Genomic DNA, 23873 nt, shown 5'->3' with positions numbered 1-23873 from the left:
AGAGGGCATCCCTGTCTTGTGCCAGTTTTCAAAGGGAATGCTTCCAGTTTTTGCACATTCAGTATGATATTGGCTGTGGGATTGTCATAAATAGCTCTTATTATTTTGTGATACGTTCCATCAATACTGAATTTATTGAGAGTTTTTAGCATGAAGGGCTGTTTAATTTTTTCAAAGGCCTTTTCTGCATCTATTGAAATAATCATGTGGTTTTTGTCTTTGGTTCTGTTTATATGCTGCATTATGTTTATTGCTTTGCATATGTTGAGCCAGCCTTGCATCCCAGGGATGAAGCCCACTTGATTACAGTGGATAAGCTTTTTGATGTGCTGCTGGATTCTGCTTGCCAATATTTTATTGAGGATTTTTGCATCGATGTTCATCAGGAATATTGGTCTAAAATTCTCTTTTTTTGTTGTATCTCTGTCAGGCTTTGTTATCAGGATGATGTTGGCCTCGTAAAATGAGCTAGGGAGGATTCCTTCTTTTTCTATTGATTGGAATGATTTCAAAAGGAATGGTACCAACTCCTCCTTGTACCTCTGGTAGAATTAGGCTGTGAATCCGTCTGGTCCTGGACTTTTTTTGGTTGGTAGGCTATTAATTATTGCCTCAATTTCAGAGCCTACTATTGGTCTATTCAGGGATTCAACTTCTTCCTGGTTTAGTCTTGAGAGAGTGTAAGTGTCCAGGAAATTATCCAGTTCTTCTAGGTTTTCTAGTTTATTTGCATAGAGGTGTTTATAGTATTATAAATATAGTAGAGGTGTTTATAGTATTATAACTCTGTATATATTATTTATAGTATTATAGTATTATAACTCTGATGGTAGTTTGTATTTCTGTGGGGTCAGTGGTGATATCCTCTTTATCATTTTTTATTGTGTCTATTTGATTCTTCTCTCTTTTCTTCTTTATTAGTCTTGCTAGTGGTCTATCAATTTTGTTGATCTTTTCAAAAAACCAGCTCCTGGATTCATTGATTTTTTGGAGGGTTTTTTGTGTCTCTATCTCCTTCAGTTCTGCTCTGATCTTAGTTATTTCTTGCCTTCTGCTAGCTTTTGAATGTGTTTGCTCTTGCTTCTCTAGTTCTTTTAATTGTGATATTAAGGTGTCAATTTTAGATCTTTCCTGCTTTCTTATGTGGGCATTTAGTGCTCTAAATTTCCCTCTTCGCACTGCTTTAAATGTGTCCCAGAGATTCTGGTATGTTGTATCTTTGTTCTCATTGGTTTCAAAGAACATCCTTATTTCTGCCTTCATTTCGTTATGTACCCAGTAGTCATTCAGGAGCAGGTTGTTCAGTTTCCATGTAGTTGAGCGGTTTTGATTGAGTTTCTTAGTCCTGAGTTCTAGTTTGATAGCACTGTGGTCTGAGAGACAGTTTGTTATAATTTCTGTTCTTTTACATTTGCTGAGGAGTGCTTTACTTCCAACTATGTGGTCAGTTTTGGAATAAGTGTGATGTGGTGCTGAGAAGAATGTATATTCTGTTGATGTGGGGTGGAGAGTTCTGTAGATGTCTATTAGGTCCTCTTGGTGCAGAGTTGAGTTCAATTCCTGGATATCCTTGTTAACTTTCTGTCTCATTGATCTGTCTGATGTTGACAGTGGGGTGGTAAAGTCTCCCATTATTATTGTATGGGAGTTTAAGTCTCTTTGTAAGTCTCTAAGGACTTGCTTTATGAATCTGGGTGCTCCTGTATTGGTTTCATATATATTTAGGATAGTTAGCTCTTCCTGCTGAATTGATCCCTTTACCATTATGTAATGGCCTTCTTTGTCTGTTTTTATCTTTGATGGTTTAGAGTCTGTTTTATCGGAGACTAGGATTGCAACCCCTGCTTTTTTTTTTGTTTTCCATTTGCTTGATAGATCTTCCTCCATCCCTTTATTTTGAGCCTATGTGTGTCTCTGCATATGAGATGGGTTTCCTGAATACAGCAAACTGATGGGCTTTGACTCTTTATCCAATTTGCCAGTCTGTGTCTTTTAATTGGACCAATTAGTCCATTTACATTTAACGTTAATATTGTTATGTGTGAACTTGATCCTGTCATTATGATGTTAGCTGGTTATTTTGCTCACTAGTTGATGCAGTTTCTTCCTAGCATCGATGGACTTTACATTTTGGCATGTTTTTGCAATGGCTGGTACCTGTTGTTCCTTTCCATGTTTAGTGCTTCCTTCAGGATCTCTTGTAGGGCAGGCCTGCTGATGACAAAATCTCTCAGCATTTGCTTGTCTGTAAAGGATTTTATTTCTCCTTCACTTATGAAACTTAGTTTGGCTGGATATGAAATTCTGGGTTGAAAATTCTTTTCTTTAAGAATGTTGAATATTGGCCCCCACTCTCTTCTGGCTTGGAGAGTTTCTGCCGAGAGATCTGCTGTTAGTCTGATGGGGTTCCCTTTGTGTGTAACCCGATCTTTCTCTCTGGCTGCCCTTAACATTTTTTACTTCATTTCAACTTTGGTGAATCTGACAATTATATGTCTTGGAGTTGCTCTTCTCGAGGAGTATCTTTGTGGTGTTCTCTGTATTTCCTGAATTTGAATGTTGGCCTGCCTTACTAGGTTGGGGAAATTCTCCTGGATGATATCCTGAAGAGTGTTTTCCAACTTGGTTCTATTTTCCCTGTCACTTTCAGGCACACCAATCAGACATAGATTTGGTCTTTTCACATAATCCCATATTTCTTGGAGGCTTTGTTCATTTCTTTTTACTCTTTTTCCTCTACACTTCTCTTCTCGCTTCATTTCATTCATTTGATCCTCAATCACTCATACTCTTTCTTCCAGTTGATCGAGTCGGTTACTGAAGCTTGTGCATTTGTCACATAGTTCTTGTGTTATGGTTTTCATCTCTATCTGTTCTTTTAATGTCTTCTCTGCATTGATTATTCTAGTTATCCATTCATCCATTCTTTTTTCAAAGTTTTTAGTTTCTTTGCACTGGTTACATAGCTCCTCCTTTAGCTCTGAGAAGTTTGATCGACTGAAGCCTCGTTCTCTCAACTCGTCAAAGTCATTCTCCACCCAGCTTTGTTCCGTTGCTGGCGATGAGCTGCATTCCTTTGGAGGGGGAGATGTGCTTTGATTTTTTGAATTTCCAGCTTTTCTGCCCTGCTTTTTCCCCATCTTTGTGGTTTTATCTGCCTTTGGTCTTTGATGATGGTGACATACTGATTGGGTTTTGGTGTGGGTGTCCTTTCTGTTTGTTAGTTTTCCTTCTAACAGTCAGGACCCTCAGCTGTAGGTCTATTGGAGTTTGCTTGAGGTCCACTCCAGACCCTGTTTGCCTGGGTATCAGCAGCAGATGCTGCAGAAGATGGAATATTGTTGAACAGCAAGTGTTGCTGTCTGATTCTTGCTCTGGAAGCTTCGTCTCAGGGGTGTACCCAGCCGTGTGAGGTGTGAGGTGTCAGTCTGCACCTAGTGGGTGATGTCTCCCAGTTAGACTACTCAGGGGTCAGGGACCCATTTGAGCAGGCAGTCTGTCCGTTCTCAGATCTCAGCCTCCGTGCTGGGAGATCCACTGCTCTCTTCAAAGCTGTCAGACAGGGGCATTTACCTCTGCCGAGGTTTCTGCTGCTTTTTGTTTAGCTATGCCCTGTTCCCAGAGAATCCATTGATATTCTATTGGTTCATGCACAGAGGTTGCCTAACGAGAATTCCCATATAGTCCTGAGAATGTTTTCCAGCTATGGAAAAGCAAGGGAGTTAGTACCCCAGGAATGACTGTCCACCAATGATGGATGAGACTGAACAGATAAATACTACAGTTTCCAGGCTACTTAGGAACATCCTAAGATGTGTTCTTCATACTGTCTCCAAATGGCCCTAGTGTTTTGAGCCTCATTTGCCCAAAATAGTAAACCGCTAATAACACAGTCTTTAAAGATCTTCTTCCCTTCTTGTCTTACTTCCCCACTCCTCACTGTGCTGTCTGCAGTCATCTCCAAAATATATCACTTGTCCCCAGATCTTTGACTTGGGTTGGCTTCTGGGGCATCCAGACAAAGTTCCTGTCTGCCAAGCATGTGTATTGCAACCTGGGAAACTATTAGGTTGGTGCAAAAGTAACTGGGGTTTTGCCATTACTTTTTGCACCAACCTAATAGCTCAGGCAATGCAAATTTTGGAAATAGGTAATAGCAGCATTTTCCCAGCTCTGAAGTTGTCTCTCCACATTCTGAGCCTAATTTTCTTGGTCCAAGGACTGTGGATACTTTATTTCAATCCTTTTTTCTGCTGCTTCTATGGTCAGCCTGCCTGAATGCCCTCCAGCAGCTGCTTATCTTTCCTTCCTTCCTAGCTCTCAAAACTGCATTAAACCAGACCCTGAACTTGTTCCTGGGGATGAGGAAAAACCTAGGATGCTATTTAGGGATGCTCCTTTAACTTTATTTATCTCTTCTCTGTGACCACTTCCAAGCACAACCAAACTTTTAGCTCTATGGGAACTCCAGGGAACTTTTAGCTTCTCTGTTTGTGAACCAGGAGAATATTATTCTGGATGATCACCTTGCTGTTTCTTCTAATTTTTTTTGTTTTAGACTTAAATAGTGTGTTCACTTTAGCTCAATCAATTCAAGCCTGACAACTTCAAACCACTTTATTTTGGATGAAGATACATGGCTAAGCTAACTATATTTTCTCTTCTTCATCAACAGATTTCTATACTTATATACTGACTTTACAAATTCACCATTATTCCATCCCAAAGCAAATATAAATGCTTTTCTTATGGTAATACCATTGCAGGATATGAAAGGGCAGTACTCCACCAACTCTTTTTTTTCTAGTATGTATCCATAGTTGCTTTTCTTTGACATAGTCAGTCTGTTCTCCTTCTACTCCCTCTAGTTAAAGAAATAACTAAAAAATATTTAAAGATTTTCCATCTGTTACTTGCAGGAAAAAAATACTTAAACAAGTAACATCCTCCAAGTCTTTTGCTCTATTTAGAAGAATATACACAGCACCATATTTCAGAGTCATCATCAATGAGAATAGATAAGTGTTTCCTCTATAAAGGCTTGCTGGCTGTGTGAGCCACCTAAGCCACTGGTACACCCTGGTGAACAGAGTGACATCCTTCATCACATTCACATATAAAAGAAAGAAACCTTGAAAATGAGAGGTGTGAGGATAAGCATTGATTCAAAGGGAATTTGTTAATCTGTGTTTTATTTTCTGAGATGCAAATGTTGAATTCAAGGGTTTGGTGGGAAACCAGCCTGGACATAAATTTATATATTTCCTCTACAGTGAAATTTGAATAAAGTATAGCAATTCAGCTCTGCCTTCAAAGAAAAGGTAGCTTTATCACTGTGAAGCTGAATCATATGAATCTCAGTTATGTGTAAGGAATCCATCTCTTTCATTTCCAACTGTTAGGTACTGATTGCTACTGGAAAGACTCTTATGTGCTTGATGATTGATAGGAATGGATTCGAGTTCCACCCATATAACTGTAATTCAGATTGAGAATATTGCATTAAGTGCTGGGAATCAAATTAACTTATACAAATCAATGGATAAGCCTAAAATCCAATAAAGATACATTTCATGAGTATGAAAAAAATAAGTAAGGTATATCTTCTGCACCAAAAATGTTTCTGGTATCAAAAATAAAATCTAAAGGTCTTGAAGAGATATTTTATTTTGTAGATACTTGGCATATAAATTAAATAACATTTTTAAAAAGTGATATTAAAAAGTAAGAACTCAAACCAACATTTAATTCTTTTTTAAAAAATCATCCTTTAGCCTGTGTTTATTCCTTCCATTAATTTTGAATATTTTAAATGGTATAATACAGTAACACATGCTGTAATTGAGTCCTTGCTTCTTAGGTGTAGAACAGTCTTTACTTTCTTCAGTGGCCAATTACCTGAAAATGAGAATCATTAACATGAGTTTTATTTAACAAGAGCAAAACTCAACTTTCTTTGCAACAGACATGAAGTAATTTAATCACAAATCCTGATGATTGAGAGAAAATGAATTTACTTAGTCAGACAGTCTCTATTTGGTAGCACTTATGGGAACAGAAATGATCTAGATTTAACTTTAAAAGTGGAATTCAGTTATAGCTGCCAGGATTCTGAGTTGATCTGGTTAATTCCAGCCATGGAGATACATCTAGGATATTCTCTGAAGAAAGGAGGCCTTGAGTGACAGCTTAGCAAAAATATGAAATTCCAAGTTCACCTCACCTCTTACTTTTCTCTGAACTGTGTTCTTTAGTTTCCTCCAACAAAGAAATTGAACAGTTTTACAGAGTTATGGGTATGTTTTCTTTGTAAAATGTTTAATGAACTTATATCAGTTGCAAGGATGGAAAAATATGTTGGAGTCTGGTAGTAACTCAAATAGGTAAATCCTTCTCTGGAAACTTCTTAGGAAGTTGAGTCTATGAGAAATACTCAGACATAAAACTCCTTGGTAAAATAGGTTTGGGAGATAAGATGGTTTACATGTAAGTTGTCTATCAGTTTTTGTTATTGTGGCTATTTTGATTTTGTTTGTTTGTTTTTGAAACATAGCCACCTATTTCCCAAGAACTGAGTATGTCACTCTAGAAACAACCACTTTTTACACATCTGTTTTCATCAAATTCCTTCTACCTATAAAGCCCTCTAAAAACTTTGTGCATTTGCAGTTTGTCCTTCCAGACAATCCCCTCTTTGTGTATTCTCTGAAAGTCTGAAAACAAATGAGGACAACTTGAAGGTACAAGTGTCTTTCTCAGTCTACCCCTTGCGTATCAATATGCTCAACAAAGAGTCGCATTCAAAAATAGATAAGTTATTGAGTACAGGTCAAATAAAAGTGAACTTGTTTCTTAAAGGAGAATTCTAACATAATCAAGGTTAGTGTTGATAAAAATGAAATAAATGAAGAAAAGATACAGTTTTAAAAATAAAATGACCACTGGGGGAAAAGAAAGTAAAGCATAGTTTAAATCAATGTGTTCCATCACTGAAAAAGGATGTTAGTAAGAAACTTGGCTTGTTATGTATTTTCAGTTCTCTGTTTACATTCAGAACTATATGGTTTTAAAATATTGTGGTTTCTTCTGAGTAAATGTTTCTCAAATCTTCAAATGTTCCTTTGATTCATACACAGTAACCTTTTTAAATTTTTTTCCCAAATGTTAACCATCCAGATGCAGAATCATGCAGTGAGTCTTCAAATACTTACCCCTCAGATTCAATCAGCAGCATCATTTTACCAGCCTGCTTCATCCACCTAATTCCAGACATCACTTCTAAATACTTCATTATAAATTTCTTTTTTATATAAAGACTAATAGTCTTTTAAAAGATATAAAACACCTGTAATCCCAGCACTTTGGGAGGCTGAGGTCGGTACATTAGCTGAGGTCAGGAGTTTGAGACCAGCCTGACCAACATGGAGAAACCCCGTCTCTACTAAAAATACAAAAATTAGCCAGGCATGGTGGCACACCCCTATAGTCCCAGCTACTTGGGAGGCTGAGGCAGGAGAATCGCTTGAACTTGGGAGGCGGAGGTTGCAGTGAGATCACACCACTGCACAGCAGCCTGAGCAACAGAGCAAGACCTCATCTCAAAAAAAAAGAAAAAAGAAAAAAAAAGAAAAAAAGAAAAGATATATAAGCAACAATTACTGGGAAAACTTTTCAAACAAATATTTCAGAAACAGTTGGTCATGTTTCTTATAAATTCTTAGTGGGAATCCCAGAAGCTCTTTTCCAGAATTGTTTTCTACTCTGAGCACCTACTCTGGGTGATCCTTACTTGCCTTGAGTTCCTTTATCTTAAGGATGATTCAAGAGAATCCCTGACCCCCACACCTAGTGTCTGCAATTCTGAGAGGTGGCGATCTTTAACCAATCATCTGTTTATCAACTTTTGAGCAAAAATGTCAAAATGAGCAACAACAACAACAACAACAACAAAAATGGACATGAGAATTAGGCAGTAAAATAGTGTAGACTGAACAAAAAATGCTTGGGGGAGAAAAAAGCCAAAGAATGAGTTCTGTGGCTATCACCGGAAGGAAAGAAAGGGTCCAATGTATAGATCCAATTCATTTCCAAATATTTTCCCACTAAAGATTGTGGAGGTAAATATATTGATGGACTCTGTAATCACTGATTTAAAACTTGTGATTTATAATTACAAGTTTCAGGTGATTTCTAAGAATGCTTTTTCTCTTCTGAGTATACCAAAAAGAACCCCACAAAATGACAATTACTGATATATTTTCTCTTTGAACCTTGTCTCAATGGTGTTCAAAAACTTTGATGCAATTAATCAGTTCATAAAATACCTTGTTATCAAGTTTAATTGCCTTCACAAAACAGTCATTCTTCCCGAACATTCTCCTTTAATCTCTCGTTAATGGTAGAGTGCTAAATGTTTCCCTTTTTTGCTATTATTGTTTATTTAATAAAACTTTTGATATAGACCTCTCCTTTTCTGGGTCATGCAAATTGATGTTTTTGTGGTAGCATTTGATCTTTCTAGGAGGCTTGATGTACTTGATAAGCTTTCAACTTGTTAGTGAAAGTGAGATTTCAGTTATGTTAGGCAGGGCTTTGAAATGGGGTTTTCTTTCTTCATAACTTTCCTGAAAATGTGACTCTTCATGCGACCAAACAGAGAACGTTTTATTAACTAAAGAGAGAATTAATGGCACCAAGTAAAGTAACTCAGCTGAAAAGATTTTGTTTGTTTTCTTTCTTGGTTGTGTGTGGTTTTTGTTTTTTTGTTTTTTAAACATTTACTATTTCTTCATAAGGATGATGTATATCAAAACCTCCAAAAAGAGGTCAGAATAGCCAGTCTAAGTAATCAGTACCACTTGGCCCAGTATTTAGTTAAAAAAATAAGAATGTAAGTGTATTTCTGTCTCAGAAGCTGGCCAGCAAATTTGCTAAGTGATTGATTTGATGCTTATTTTCTGCATGGACTTCTCATTTCCTTCAGGGCCTGTTCTATGGGAGGAAATCAGTTCAGTCAAGCTGACTAAGCCCTATTTTAGGTTTGAAATTTTGGAAAACTTTGAGCTTTGAATTTTTGGAAAACTCCCTTTCCCAGCAGGAATATATCTCCAAAGGATTTCCATTTATCATGACCCAAAGAATGCGACTTGCTCTGAAAAGACTGCAGAAGTTCCATATGTCCAAATCCCAGTACATTCCGAGGACAGAAGTGAAATCAACATATGCATGGCAGGCACCACGGTTTTGCTCACACTAATTCTGGGTCTTTTTGCATCAGTATTCAGTGTTGGAGCAAGTCCGCACAGAGAGCCAGGGCTGTGTTTCTTCCCTAGCCCTACGTAGGCATTGTCATATTTTAATTTCAGAATAACCACCTTCTTTGTCTTAGTGCATTCAGGAATTGAGGAGAAGAATAGAGATTTTTCATTTCAATACACAATTTCTGGGATGATTGGAGGAAATAGAGAACCATGGCACATAAAAATGTGTGATAGGATCACAGAAAGAGCACTCAACTAAAGGCTATAGTCTTGAGCCAGAATTGTCTCTCCACTACTCTGGGCAAGTTGCTTCATCTTTCTAGGTCGTTTGTGGGATGGGAGCTTTAAACTCCTACAATTCTCTAGTAAGAATAAAAGCAACTTTGTTTTGAAATCATTCTAACTCAGCAGAAGTTGAAGTTATGCTGTCACGTTGGAATCTCTAGTTATAGACTAATTATTTTCAACATTTATTGTCCAGGACCCCAAATTACGTGAACTTTTGGATGTGGGGAACATCGGGCGCCTGGAACAGCGCATGATCACGGTGGTGTATGGGCCTGACCTTGTGAACATCTCCCATTTGAATCTCGTGGCTTTCCAAGAAGAAGTGGCCAAGGTATGGTGGATGGAAACCGCTAAAGCTTATCATCGTGATCTGAATGCTTGAGCTATCATACTAATGCCTGCAAAAGACTGAATTTTTGTTATATTTAGCATGTGTTAAAACTTCACCTAAAAATAATTCAGCTGCCAAGTATAAGTGCAATTAAAACACTTCCAAATAATGGCATCGACTTAAGAATTATGGAGATTTTTTTCATTAAGAATAAACCGACCGGGCGCGGTGGCTCACGCCAATAATCCCAGCCCATTGGGAGGCCAAGGTGGACAGATTGCTTGAGGTCAGGATTTCGAGATGAGCCTGGCCAACATGGTGAAACCCCTGTCTCTACTAAAAATACAAAATTAGCCAGGCGTGGTGGCAGGCACCTGTAATCCCAGCTACTTGGGAGGCTAAGGCAGGAGAATTGTTTGAACCCAGGAGGTGGAGGCTACAGTGAGTCAAGATTGCACCACTGCACTCCAGTCTGGGTGACAGAGTGCAGCTCCATCTCCAAAAAAAAAAAAAAAAAAAAAAAGAAGGATTAAGGTATTTGATGCAGTTTCTTTGCATAACAAAATACAAATAAAACCACATTCTATTTCATCTAAACACTTTCTCCCAAGTCATTCTCTCTTAGCCTCATCCCTATGCTACTTCTAAGTCCATCTCATTTCCAGCTCTCTCGTAGGGAACAGACATCTTCAGCCCTTTTTAAACTTCTTAATCCCTGGGCAGCACCTAGTCCACCATAATCCATGTAGTAGTTACTCAGTTAACATGTAGAAGAATGAAAAAATAACACTTTAAAACAAAAACTTTAAATAATAATGAAAATAATACTTAAATAAGAACAAATAATATTTATTCAATTGTGGACTAGAAAGATAAATTAGATATAGCCTACCCATTGAGGTGCTGCTATTCCACTAGGAGCGAGCCTTTCAGATACTTACAAAAATAGCTAGAAAGCAGATATAATACAGCAAACAAGAAGCTGTGAACATCTGGGACCCCTGGATTCAAGTGCAATGCTTTCTCTAGAAATGTCCAATTGTCAATGAAAGAATACTGAAATGAGCATATTTAAAGAAGAACTTTCTTTTTCCATTTTTATAGTTTATAAAATACTAGTGATAGTCCTTCTCCTTCATATAACTTCCTTCAAGAGTTGAGAATATGAATCTAAGAATACTTTGAGTCTGTGTATAATATATATGCCGTACAGAGCTTGTCATGTCATGCCTCACAGCTACAGGGTCACTTCATGTCTGTGGGCATTGTCTGAATATTGCGATCTACAGTTTTTTAACCCTCAGTGCTCTGATGATTTTCTGAGCTACACCGGATATGCTGGCCTGGTTTCTTTCTTTCTTTCTTTCTTTCTTTCTCTCTCTCTCTCTCTCTCTCTCTCTCTCTCTCTCTCTCTCTCTCTCTCTCCCTTCCTTCCTTCCTTCCTTCCTTCCTTCCTTCCTTCCTTCCTTCCTTCCTTCCTTCCCTTTCCTTTCCTTTCCTTTCCTTTCTTTCCTTTCTTCCTTTCTTTCTCTTTCTCTCTCTTTCCCTCTCTCTCTTTCTTTCTTTCTTTTTTTTTTTGACAGAGTCTCACTCTGTTGCCAGGTTGAAGTGCAGGTAGTGGCGTGATCTTGGCTCACTTCAACCTCCACCTCCCGGGTTCAAGCTTACAGGCACATGCCACCATACCCAGCTAATTTCTGTATTTTTAGTAGAGATGGAGTTTCACCATATTGAACCAGGATGGTTTCAATTGGCCTGGTTTCTATGTCATTAGTGATTATTGGCAGGGGTTTATTTCTAACACTTATGTAATATTGACTTTAATTCTTATAATGGGATGCACAAAATGCCAACTAGTTTTAATATTCTAAGGTTTTTAGAAACTATGCTTTCCAAGTATTTTATAAACAGTATTAACTTTCTCTCTTTAAGAGCCAAGTTACTCATTTATTTCTATAGTATCATTTATACTTGGAGAGATTTCAGTTCAATGAACATTGTCTATGTGACATATACTTTATTTCCCTGCATATGAATAGATGGATAAATGAGTACAGAAAAAAACAGATTCTAAATGTTTGCAAAATATTTTTAAAATATCTTTCCCCAAATGAACTATATTCCTTTTTTAAAAAGTGACCAATTTATGGGATGCACTAAATCTCAATTAAAAGCATGCAATAAATGGCAGTGGCTTTCAGGGAAGCTTTTGCTAAGAGTGAATATATTTATATTACACATCAATCTGCATATCTTAAGTTGCATTAAACCTTTGTGCAGTCCTATCTAAAATATAGTTAATTTCCTCCTCTCTGTGGGTTCCTACCCACTAATTTTCCTTAGGGATTTTTATCTCCAATCCTTGTAATATTCCCCATCAGGAGTGCATCTGCAGAGATTTTCCCAGGGGCTACTTGATGTTCCCGGTATAATTAATGAAGCTATGGAGAATATTTTGCCTTCCCTGGCTGTGATGTTCTGTAGAGTATTTCCCCCTGCCCCACTGAAACTGCTCAGCCAGAAACTTAAGATTTACAAGTACTACTGTTACCTTGGAGCATCAGGTATCACAGTCACCTAGGGAGCCTGTTAAAACACACATTGTTGGGCCCCAGCCCCAGCAGGTCTGGGATGGAGCCTGAGCATCTGCATTTCTAACTGGTCCCCAGGTGATGCTAATGCTGCTGGTCCAGGCACCACACTTTGACAATCTCTTCCTTAAAGAAGCTTGGGCACAGTATTGCCAGATCTTGAATTTTCTTCTAAAAGGAGCTGCAGAATCCATGAAAGATGTTAAATATTGGCAACAGTTGCTTAAAAACACTATGTGAACCAAAAAAACACAAGTATGGTCTGAGTAAGACTTGGGGGCTTCCATTTGGCAGCTTTTGTTGTAGATTCACATTAAGAAAAACATTGTGCTAAATAAAACCTCAGGTCCTGACCACTGAATACAATGGGGAAAGCACGTAACATTATCTTGCAGAGCAGAATCAGCAACTCTCCACCACATTTGTTCATTCTCTAACTTCCAAACCATTCCTAGAGCCCTCGGGCTGCTTAAGAAATGTGACCTTTTAAGACAACATTTTTCAATAGATTGAGAACCCTCTGTCCCCTTAATGGTCATTGTGGATATTTTTCAGAAGTTTTATAATAGGTTACTTTTTTTGTGACTTAGATTGTATCCTATTCTTAACCACAGCACCTCTCATCCCCTATAAAGGAAAGAGGTACAGAATAATATAAAAGAAAATCTTTTGGATGTCTCCAGATTCCATTTTTAAACACGTAACTTGAAAATTAAAGAATAAGGGAGACAAATCATGCCTTTGGGCCAAATTTAAAAGTCAAGAAGAATACAATCGTTACACAATGTTCTACAAGTTTACCTTACAACACTCAACCCATTAATTCAACAAATGCAAACCAAACAGATGAGAAATTACTGCTGGAGGAGACAAATATGGGATTTTTTTCTTGCTGAAAAAAGTAAGACTTTGTTGCAAATAAAATATGTTGCCCTTAAAGGCCATAATTTTGGCTCTTCTTGAGAAGGAACTAAATGGGACAGAACTCATACCCACGAGTTCTGAAATTTGGGCCCTAGGAAGGAACACAGTAAAGGGGAGAGAGCCGTAGAGAAGATGTCTATAAATCAGAAATGTTAGCATTACTCTTCTGCCAAATGGATATGAGCCTTCAAGTCCTTTGACAGTTAGGGTACATTCTCTTCATCTATAAAATGAAGAACTTGGATTCATTCACTCATTTATTCACCGGCATTTTGTTAAGCCTTCTGCAATGTACCAAGTCCTATTCTAGATGCTGGGGATAAAGCAGTGAAGAAAACAGATAAAGACCCTTGCCGAAGTGGAGCATACATTCTAGGTGGGAGACACAATGAGTAAAATAAAGAAGTCAGCCATGCAGTGTATTAGGAAGAGATAGTGATATTGACAAAAATGAGGTAGAGATGGAGAGTGCAGTGGAAGAGGGCATTAAATAGGGTAGTCAGTGCAGCCATCTCTGGGAGGTGAAACTTAAGCAAAGACTGGAAGGAGGTGAGGGAGCAAGTCAGGAGGATGTCTGGAGAGACAGCACTGCACTTGCACTACAGCCCTGAGGCAAAAGATAGTCTGGTGTATTTTAGGAATAGCCAAGGGCAAGCGTGACAGCAGCTGGGTAAGCAAGATTGAGGGAAGGTGGTAGCAGAGGGAACTAAGGAGGCAATTGCAATTGATTGTGCTGTAGGGTGGCATAGGCTTTGGAAGGACTTTGGCTTTTACTGTGAGTGAGATGGAAGCCATGAGAGGGTTTCAGCTGAGTACAGATGTGATTTGACTTAACATTTAATCAATAATGAACTGCATGGAAGAGGGGAAATAACGGAAGCAAGCAGATTCATTACCAAACTATTGAAATATTTAGGTGAGTTGTTAGTGACTTAGACCAATGTGGAATGTGGAGGAAATAAAAAGGAATCCAAATTTGCATGTATGTATACACATACACACGCGCACGCACACACACACACACGTATATTATAAAGGAGGAAGTGACAGCGTATGTTTATGAATTTTATGTTGCATGTGAAAGAAAGATGCATGGAATCAAAGATGATGTTAAAGTTTTGGCCCAAGAGGCAAAGATAGAAATATCATTTACTGACATAGGGAAAATATAAAATAGAGTATAATTTTTTGTTTACGAATATATAGCAGAAGTTCAGTTTTGGTCATGTTCAGTTCACGTAAATTTGGGGGTCATAGGGTGTTTGATTGTATTAAAAAGTCATCATACTTTTTAATGAAGCTGGATGAGATCACCCAGGAAGTGATTGTAGATAGAGGAGACATCCAAGGGCTGAATCATTGACACTCTAACATAAAAGGAAAGAATCAGAAAAACGGAAGCTGAGAGGAGGCAGCCAGTTAACACCATGCTCATGGGAACTGAGCCAGATTATTTAATGTTTTATTGAAATGTAGCATACACAGAAAAGTGCACAATTTCTTACTCTATACCCTGATGGAGTTTTGGAAAAGGAATATATCCACCTAATGAACTTCCAGATCAAGAAACAGAGCATAACCATCACCCTAGATATCCACCCTACCTACTTACCTCTATATTGGCAGTTAACATTATAGATTAGTCTTACCTGTTTTTAAAATATCTGTAAATGAAATAATACAATAAAATCTTTTTGGTCTGACTTCTATTATTCAACATTATATTACGAGATTTAAGAGATTCTTCTATATTTTCTGTGTGATTGTAGTTTGTCCATTCTCTTTGCTAAGTAGTAGTCAGTAATTTACTTACAGTTGGTAGACATTCAGGTAGTTGTGAGTTTAGGACTGCTATAAATAATGATGCTACAAACATCTGCCTTTCTGAGAGCTGGATATTGGAGTGTAATGACTGGTCATAGATCTTTATGTGTGCTGCTTTGATAGATACTGTCATTTTCTCAAACTTGTTGAGCCATTTTGATTTTTAAATATTATTTCACACATAGAAGAAAAATTTAGCAGAGGATCTCTGTACTTTAAATTATTACATTTTGAAGTAGCTGTCACAGAAGAAATGCGCTCTCTGAAAATATGTTCTATAATCTGAACATTAGTCTTTAGTGTTTGTAATTTTAGATTCTTCCCCCTCTGCAGTTGTGAGTATCTTGGAGAGTCTAATTCACTTATCTCAAGGGTATGAGTGAGATTTTCTGGAAGTTTTCATTAACTTCATCTGTATCAGTTTCTTGTGCACAATCTAAATAACACACCTGCTCTCTGAATTTCCTAACTAGCTCTCACATCTCTTTCCTGCTCCCCCTTCTTCCTGCTGTCTTGTTAAGCCCTTGTCAGGTCTAATGTACAATCATTACAATCACTACCTATTTCCTGAAATTCTCTTACACTTTGCTCTACAAATCTGCCTGCTCAGCTGCATAAGAATGGCCTTTTAAAAAAATAAACTCATTCCTGAGCATATTTTAAATCATTTTCATTCTCTATTGCCTGCAAAGTGAAGTTTCTGTGCATTTAGTGAACAAATATTTATTGAGGGCCTAGCATGTGCCAAGCAGCTCACTGGGCACCGAGGATTCATCAGTGACCAAACATAGCCTCTACCCTCAGGTACTGATGGTTCACCACTTTGACCATTGCACTGTTCTGCTCCAGCAGTTCCTAACTATTTGTGATTCTTCTGCCTTTACAATTTTAATAGTAATGCCTTTATAATATGGTCGTTTCCTACACTGCCTTTCTCTCTTTTGTCCACCAAGAAAAGTCCTAGGCCTCCCAAGGCACTCAGTATCAACTCAGTTCATCCATCTCTCGCTCCATCTCATGACTTCCATGAATAGCCTACTGTTCTTTCGTCTGTTGTTCTGTGAACCTTGAACATATTTTCAATTACAGTTATTACACTGTAATTATCAATCAGTGTGTCTGATAACCTATCTTGTATTTGTGAGCTGATGAAAGTCAAAAATAATAGTTTAGTCTGTTTTGTGTTCCCAGGATCTAGCTTAGTGCTTGGCTCAATAAATGTGGGAGGTGTGAGAGAGGAAAGGATGGGAAAGGAAAGGAAGGAAAGGGGGAGGAAAAGGGAAAGGAAAAGGAAAAGGAGAGGCTTTTGAATTCTTGAAAATAAGTGATAGGTCACATAAAATCTTAGAGTCATAGTGGCTTTTAACATCATGTGCTCCAATCTTTTCATTTAGAGTTGGGAGAAATTAAGGTCCCCTAGCAAATTGGTTGCTCCCGGCTTTTCCCAGAATAATTCTCTCTCCAGCTTGTCAGGATTCTCAGTAGGAGGACCCAGGTGCCATTCATTATTATGGCTTCCATTTTCCTAATCTTTTTTTCCCAAAGCTAACCTTATTCCCACTCAGAGTTACTGTGACTGTCACTTCCTTACCCAGAAGTTGCTCCACACTTTCTTAAGCAAATGAAAATAACTTCTATCTACCAAATAGTTGACACCTTTCAGGCCAAGGAAATGAGAGAAGATGTCACAGAGAGGGGAATTTCTTTTAAGCAAAAGACATTATAGTCTATGAAATGAAGTTGGGAAATAGAAAAGAAAGAGGGGCAAGTGAAGGGGTCTGCTAAGGCCACCTCCAGGCCATTCATCAAAAACTTCAGGAATTTTCTTAGAATTGCTCTAAAATAATAGTATTAGCTATTTAAAAGTGACCTCAAAAGACATGAGATTCTTATATTTATTTTTATTCTGGGAGCATATGCATTGAGGTAAGAGTTTTCAAACACTTGCGTATATTCTGTACAAAATGTACACTTTATCTCGTTTCTATTTTGAATTTCAAACCAATTTATGATGAGTAAGCAGCAGTAGCTGTAAGTTTGACTTTAAATGATGAAAAATGATTAAGAAAAGAAAAGATGATGCCATAAATTGTGTTCAGCAATTTGTTTTGGGACATAATGGAAAACTGTGCATGACTTCCTTACGAGTAGAATACATGTGCCAAAAAGATCACTGTTTACAAACATGAAAAGTTAGATCCACAAGTTATTGTGTTTTGTGAGATCATCATTACCTGCTATTCCTGACCTTATTATATTTTTTTAAAATGCCTGTGTCATCTTAGGCTATTCCTCCACCCAATCATAAAAAGGACAAAGTTCTTACTATGTCAATTCATTGCACTATTAGTCTTGGAATTTTATAGTGGTAGGTGTCTTTTGTTGGAGAATGAGATTTACTCTACATTCTATACTTTTTGGATATGTGTTAGGCAAATGAAGGATGAACAACTTAAACTTTTGTATTGTGAAAACATCATCTATCTGGAACATTTGTTTAAAAGCTCATAAGTCAAAAGAAAGACATTCATATTGAAAAGATTTTTATTTAAAAAAAAAAAAGGCAACTTGGATTTCAGTCTCTCCCTTACACTCACAGAAGCAGCAGCAATTGCTATTCTGGTGATTGTGGAAGAAAGCACCCCTGCCTTCTGTCTCCTGGGGGTCTTTTCTGCATTTGCTAAGCAAGAGCTTTTCTGGATCCAGACAGTGTTCAGTGGTGCCCACATAAAAGCAATTAACGTCAAACTGAAGGGAAAATGTCAACTCTGAGTCATAGAAATGATTGTGATTTCAGACTGTGTGCTACTGTTAGTACAAACCCACCTCTCCCCAGAAAAAGAAAACATAAATCTGCATCAGCAATACTATCTCTTCTTTCCTTCCATCCACTCCATTGCACAGAGACAAGCTACTCTTCCGCGTACCTCTGTCTGCCTGGCTTCTGATGCCTGGCAGCTAAGTAAGCCCTGATTGCATTACCTGTGTGCCTAGTGTGGAAGCAGGAACACGGGTACCACCAAAAAAAAAAAATCACCATAACTTTTTGGAAGGAAGAAGAGTTCTAAGAAAATCTGGCTTCCTTGATTAAATTTCTACCTCCACATATAAAATATTGGAGATGGCAGGGGAATATTGACATACTTTGAGAGAGGCAGGTTGATCTGTTTCACCTTTCACCTTGATATTGGTTGCCATCTTTAGTAGTTAAGCCAAATAATGCCCAATGAATAAGCTGGCACTACGAATTAAAAACACTTTTTGAAAATACCATGCTAATAATTTTCCTAACGACTATATTATAATTTTCATTCATTCAACAAGTATTTACAGGCATAATCAGCCAATGAAAAGGAGAAACCAGAAGGGGGAAATTAAGGAAGATATTACAAGAAAACATCTGAGAGCTAAACAAAAGTACTGGTCTTAAAGTCTAAATAGCAAGTATAGGAATGGAGTAGGTTCAGGTAATCAGTAGGAAACTAGAAGATGACAGATAAATGAAAAAGACTTAATTTTTTTCTCTCCAAAAGAAAGTTAAGGTAGGGGGTGGGGATAAATGTACCAGAAATGTATTATCCAAATATCAACCATGCTAAAACATGTAAGAGTTTCAACAACTGAAGAAAGAGCTTAAAAAGATCCATATATACTTGTTATTAGGAATGTCCCTTTGGAGAGCCATGTGGGTTACGGTGTTAGAACTAAAACAAATAATCTGATATATTCTAATATATGGCCCAGCAGAAAACTATAGTTGCAATTTCATACTCATGTAAATTTTTATTGTACTTGTTTTAAACTTTCAGAATCAATTTATATGCAAATAAAGTCATAATTATGAATGCTGAACAAAGATAAAAACTGACAATTTAAAAGTGAGTTTAAGCTAACAAGAGTTGGAAGTAAAAGGAATGGCAGGTAAATGTCCTTCTGTCACAGAGGAGCCAAGGGATACTATTTTTAATGAATGGATCAGGAGAGTTGAGTATGTTGCTTGAGTGTTTAGAGGTGACAGGGAGGAACGGGCATGAGTGATAGAACTCTAACACAAGCAAAGAGAAAGGGCAGGTGAGAGATGGAGTCAAAGATTTAAAACCTCCTCAATCAGAGCAGGATATTATAGTTGAATTCTAAAATCAGTCAAGAAAAAGCATTACAAGCGTGCACACACACACACATGAAAAAAGCATCACACACACATATATATAAATAGAAATATGTAAGTAAACCCCAGAAATTTAAGAACAGAAATGCTGAAAATAGTTGTTAAGAAACAGAACTAGGACATAGAAGTGATCATTGCCTTTCCAACCCCTCTGAACAACATTTAAGAAACTCTGTCTCTTTCATTGATAAATAATAGTTTTTTAGGTTACTATCATTTAACAAGCATATGTTACACCTGTCACTGGTCTAACATGAATTATCCCAATTCTCCCAAAAGTCCTATGAAATAAGTTCTATTATTACCTCCATTTTATAAGACATATGAATATTGGAGGACAAATTTTAAAAGACTTGTCCAACATAATTCTGTCACTCAGGACTTGCATTTGGCCTGGACTAACAGAAAACCAAATCAAACAATAGCTGAGACAAATTAAGGATCTTTAATTTGTGTTTTGTTCGGTTTTGCTTTTCTTTTCTTTTTTTTCTCATGTAGCCGGAAGCCTGTCATGGGTGCCACTGGCTGGGGTGGGCATTGTGGGTGGTAAGAGAATTTACCAAGACAGTAATAGGTAAAGAAAGGCAGATTTATTAGAGAAAGTATGAAGATATGTTGCAAAGGTGCAATGGACAGCACAGCAGAGAAGGAGCTGTCTGCAAAGAGGCAGGGATTGAAGGGAAGTTTAATAGGGTCATGATGGAGGGGCTATGTGCAGAATGAGGTCATGCTGCTGGAGTTACTGGGAGTACGTGCTGAAGGAGATATTTGGGAACAGAATGTTGTGCCAGTGGCTTGTCTGTGATTAGCCATCTCAGATTGTTCTCCCCAACCTAGGGCCCTTTCCTCAATGTTGCTTACTTATCTTATTAGGACTCCACAGGTGGTTTCTGGCACTGATTCAGGAGCTCAGGGATAACAAGGCTGAGTGAGGCCCCTGTGATTCTCGTGGCCTTTTTCTCATAGATCGAGATGACTCTGTGGCTCTATTCCATTTACGTTCCCTACAGTAAAAGGAAAAGAGCACCTATATCAGGAAACACATTTTCCCAGAACCCTCCAGCAGGCATCTGCTTACGTGTGATTTGCCATGTGGCACATGGTGGTCATCCAGCTGCTAAGGACATCGGAAAATGGATATATTTTTTCAGTTGGACATATTGTTGGCCTGAGTACTGTTGGGTCTCTGTTAGGCAAGAAGGATAAAATATGTATTAGATAGCATTTAGCAGAAGGTCCCAGCTAGAAAATAGTAGAATGGTGTTCTGAAATCCAATAAATTATATTCATAATAAGCTAGAAAAAGGATCTGCAATATGAAAGTCAGGAAGAGCCATTAAATAAACTGATATCAATATTTCACTTTTAAATTAGAAGACAAGAAAAAAAAAACTGTGTTTAAGAGTCACTATTCCATGGCCTTCACAGGCAGTGAGAATGATCAAAGATGGAACAATCAAGGCCAAAGGCAAAGAATCATTCTCATAGCAGAGGAAGAACTAACAGGATTGAGTTACCAAGGGTGAAATACCCTCTTCATTTGAAGAGAAGAATCTAGCTTGCAACAAGGTTTAAAATAAAGTTGTAAGGTATGATTAAGGTAATTTAAAACAAATTTATTTCCAAATGAGAAAATTATATTTCAGCAGAATTCTATCATTAAATTATAAGTTAATGAGGAACTACCTGTGCCTAGTTCACTAATCAGTTTTCAAGTAATGCAGTTTTAATTTTGTCAAACTGATTTCATAATAAGCAGATAAGCAGCATGCTTAATGGCCAAGAAATTGCGATTGCTCCCCTTTTTCTGTTTCACATACATCTTACTAAGGAAATTAGCAGTGTTTTTTTTTTTTAAAAAAAAAATCCTTTTTTATGTGATCTTTTCAAATGGAATTATTTCTGTAGTGAACAACAATATCAATTATAATTAAAGACCCCACTTACATTTATTGTCTATGGTACACAGCACTGAGGCAGATACAACCAAGGTAATAATTAACACTGAGACTGCTAGGATTCAAAGGCATAATAGCAAGTGTTTTCATAAGAGTGACATGAGACTGTTGGAAGAATCTTTTCAGGAATGTGGTGGATTGACATGAAATCCACAGAAATGAAACTTTGGAGGTTCCGTATATGAGCACACAATTAGCATTTTCTCAGTTGTACAAATGAACAATGACTCAGGAAACTAGCAGGAGGGAAGGGAGGAGGTCTCCCCAGTGGATGCTAAGAATACACCTGAGACTCCCAGTGATACAACTGTAATCGTCTCATTGTGAAAAACTTCAACAGAAACAAATATCTCTCCGTTCTTCTACTCTGTGCCATGGACGTTGCTCTTTGGGGGAGTTTTAATTTTTCCTGTTGAATAATTCGCTTTTCATTTCATTTCACCACGTTTAACTTTTCCCATTTGGCAGAGGAATGTCAAGAGGACTAGGACATGCTAGAACTGACAACCTGGACTCTTCCTTAGACGATCAGGATACCATTTAGCACAACAGTGCTTCACTTTTCTGAAAAAAAGATGCTTGAGCAACAGTTCTTCAGAATACAGCCCAAAACATCAACCAAAGCATAAGTATGTCTACCTAGCCAATATAGATGCCCAAACCCTTACACAAAAGCTTCTGTACTTTATTAATCGGAGAACTTGCTAGTCCCATGTTATATCTAGGACTCCTAATGTTTGCCAACTATTCCAATATAGTTCACGTTACAACAGAAATGCATAAAGCCAGTATCACAAGCCCTCTAGCGAAAAATGGTTATTGAAACTTATAACAATAAAGGAGATATAAAAACTAATTTTAAAAGACATAAATTATAAAGCATGGAAGTCAGTCGCTTTCATTTACACATTCATTTATGCAGTCAACTCAGTGATTATGAATCTATTACCAATTTTATAAAAAGAATGCGAGGCAGAACTATGAGATCCCACGTAAGTTATGAAACAACACACACCCTTTCCTTCTGTCTGCTTTCCCACAGGGCTCCTACATAATGGGCGTCTGCCATGTTTGCTATACTCTCCCCTCTTCTGGTCACTGCTTCTTTCCCAGATCCCAATTACTCTGTTGTCATGGACAATGCTAGGTTCTTACCTGATTGATTGTTCAAGAGGTAGACCAAACAGACCTTTCCCAGCATTCTTGTTATTGAAAATGAAGGAATTAGCCAGACCTTCTCTGGTGGTGAAAGACACCATATGTGACAACTCTTGGTGAAGTTGGTGGCCCAGGGGAAGAACCCGTCAGTAGGGAAAAGAAAAATGCCCTATGGAAGAGAGCGGAGTAATGGCAATGAAGAAAGCCCGTGTGCATTCAATCTCCAAATTCCTGATGATCGTGTATTATAAATGCATTCTTTGACTGCAGTTTGTCTAGTTTTTCCTTCGATTACAGGAAACGACACAGTGCCCTTAATACTTTCTCCTATTTCTTAAGTTAGAGTAGTGCTTTTGTCAACTGTAGCCTAAAGATATTTGAATAACATTATCTGAAAATAATTATGCACCTTTCCTTGATTTGAGCAATATTATTATGCTAGTTGTCCTAATCATGACAATATTGAGTCCTAATATGTTTTCTAGCTTTTTCTTTGGGTTTTTTTTTTTTTTGGTAATTATGTATGATTGACAATCATTTCTTTTTGAGTATAAGATAATAACAAGAACACTTTGACCATGATATAAGATCTTCACTGCTACCTAACACAGAAAAACTGTACCAGAATTTTTTTCCAAAATTCTAGATGTTCAGTATAGTATGATAAGTGCAGTGAGTTATCAGATAGTCCTTTCTGATTTTAACAAAAGGCTTTCCAGCTCATGTACCATCTTTCACCATGAAAAGATTCTTCACTGCGTCACTAAGACAAATGCTCAGCAGGATGAATTCTGATGCATGCCAGTAGTGAGAGAAATGTATTCAGCCAGGTGAGGCAACGCTGGCTGAGTCACACAATGTTCCTCCTTACGCACGTCACACACTGCCACCCCCTTATGAGTAGAGGTAATCATAATGACACCATTATCAATGCAGCAATAGGAGTTTGCCAATAAATAAAAAATAAACATAAAACACTAAAACATAGTTAGGACCTTTACATATCTCACCAATATTAAAATATCTTGTTTTAAATTATGATATATCCCAGGAACTTTTAAATATTAATTCAATAGAGGACAAGATAAACAGTGAAACACAGATAATTTTTAGGGCAATGAAACTACTCTATGTAGTTAAATCTCCCCAACTCTTTCTAATGCTGTACCTATTTCTGGTGTGAAACTAGCCCCTGGTAAACATACAAAACTATATCTTGCCCTCAATTATAGATACTTTTACCCATGCAGAAAGTTGGCAGGGAGCTAGAAGTGTTTAAAGCTTGGCCATGAGCCTACAAAATATTATACCAGAAACACATTTTTGAAACCAGTAGTTATTATTCTTAGTTTAAAATTATCTATTTTGAGG

General features: G+C 37.5%; 1 protein-coding gene across 4 annotated transcripts in view; it reads left to right on the top strand.

Moving 5' to 3' along the window:
• The window catches only part of PLCB1 (phospholipase C beta 1), a 761313-nt gene that overhangs the window by 488067 nt on the left and 249373 nt on the right, over window positions 1-23873 (top strand). For all 4 annotated transcript variants that reach the window (XM_008018384.3, XM_008018395.3, XM_037990865.2 and 1 more), the window contains exon 4: window positions 9742-9879. In XM_008018384.3, the coding sequence (XP_008016575.3) occupies window positions 9742-9879 (138 nt within the window). The remainder of the gene's footprint in view (window positions 1-9741; window positions 9880-23873) is intronic.

Source organism: Chlorocebus sabaeus, chromosome 2 (assembly GCF_047675955.1).
Source record: "Chlorocebus sabaeus isolate Y175 chromosome 2, mChlSab1.0.hap1, whole genome shotgun sequence".
Classification (NCBI taxonomy): Eukaryota; Metazoa; Chordata; class Mammalia; order Primates; family Cercopithecidae; genus Chlorocebus; species Chlorocebus sabaeus.
Note: the sequence above shows the minus strand (reverse complement) of the source record. Positions and strands in the feature narration are given on the sequence as shown.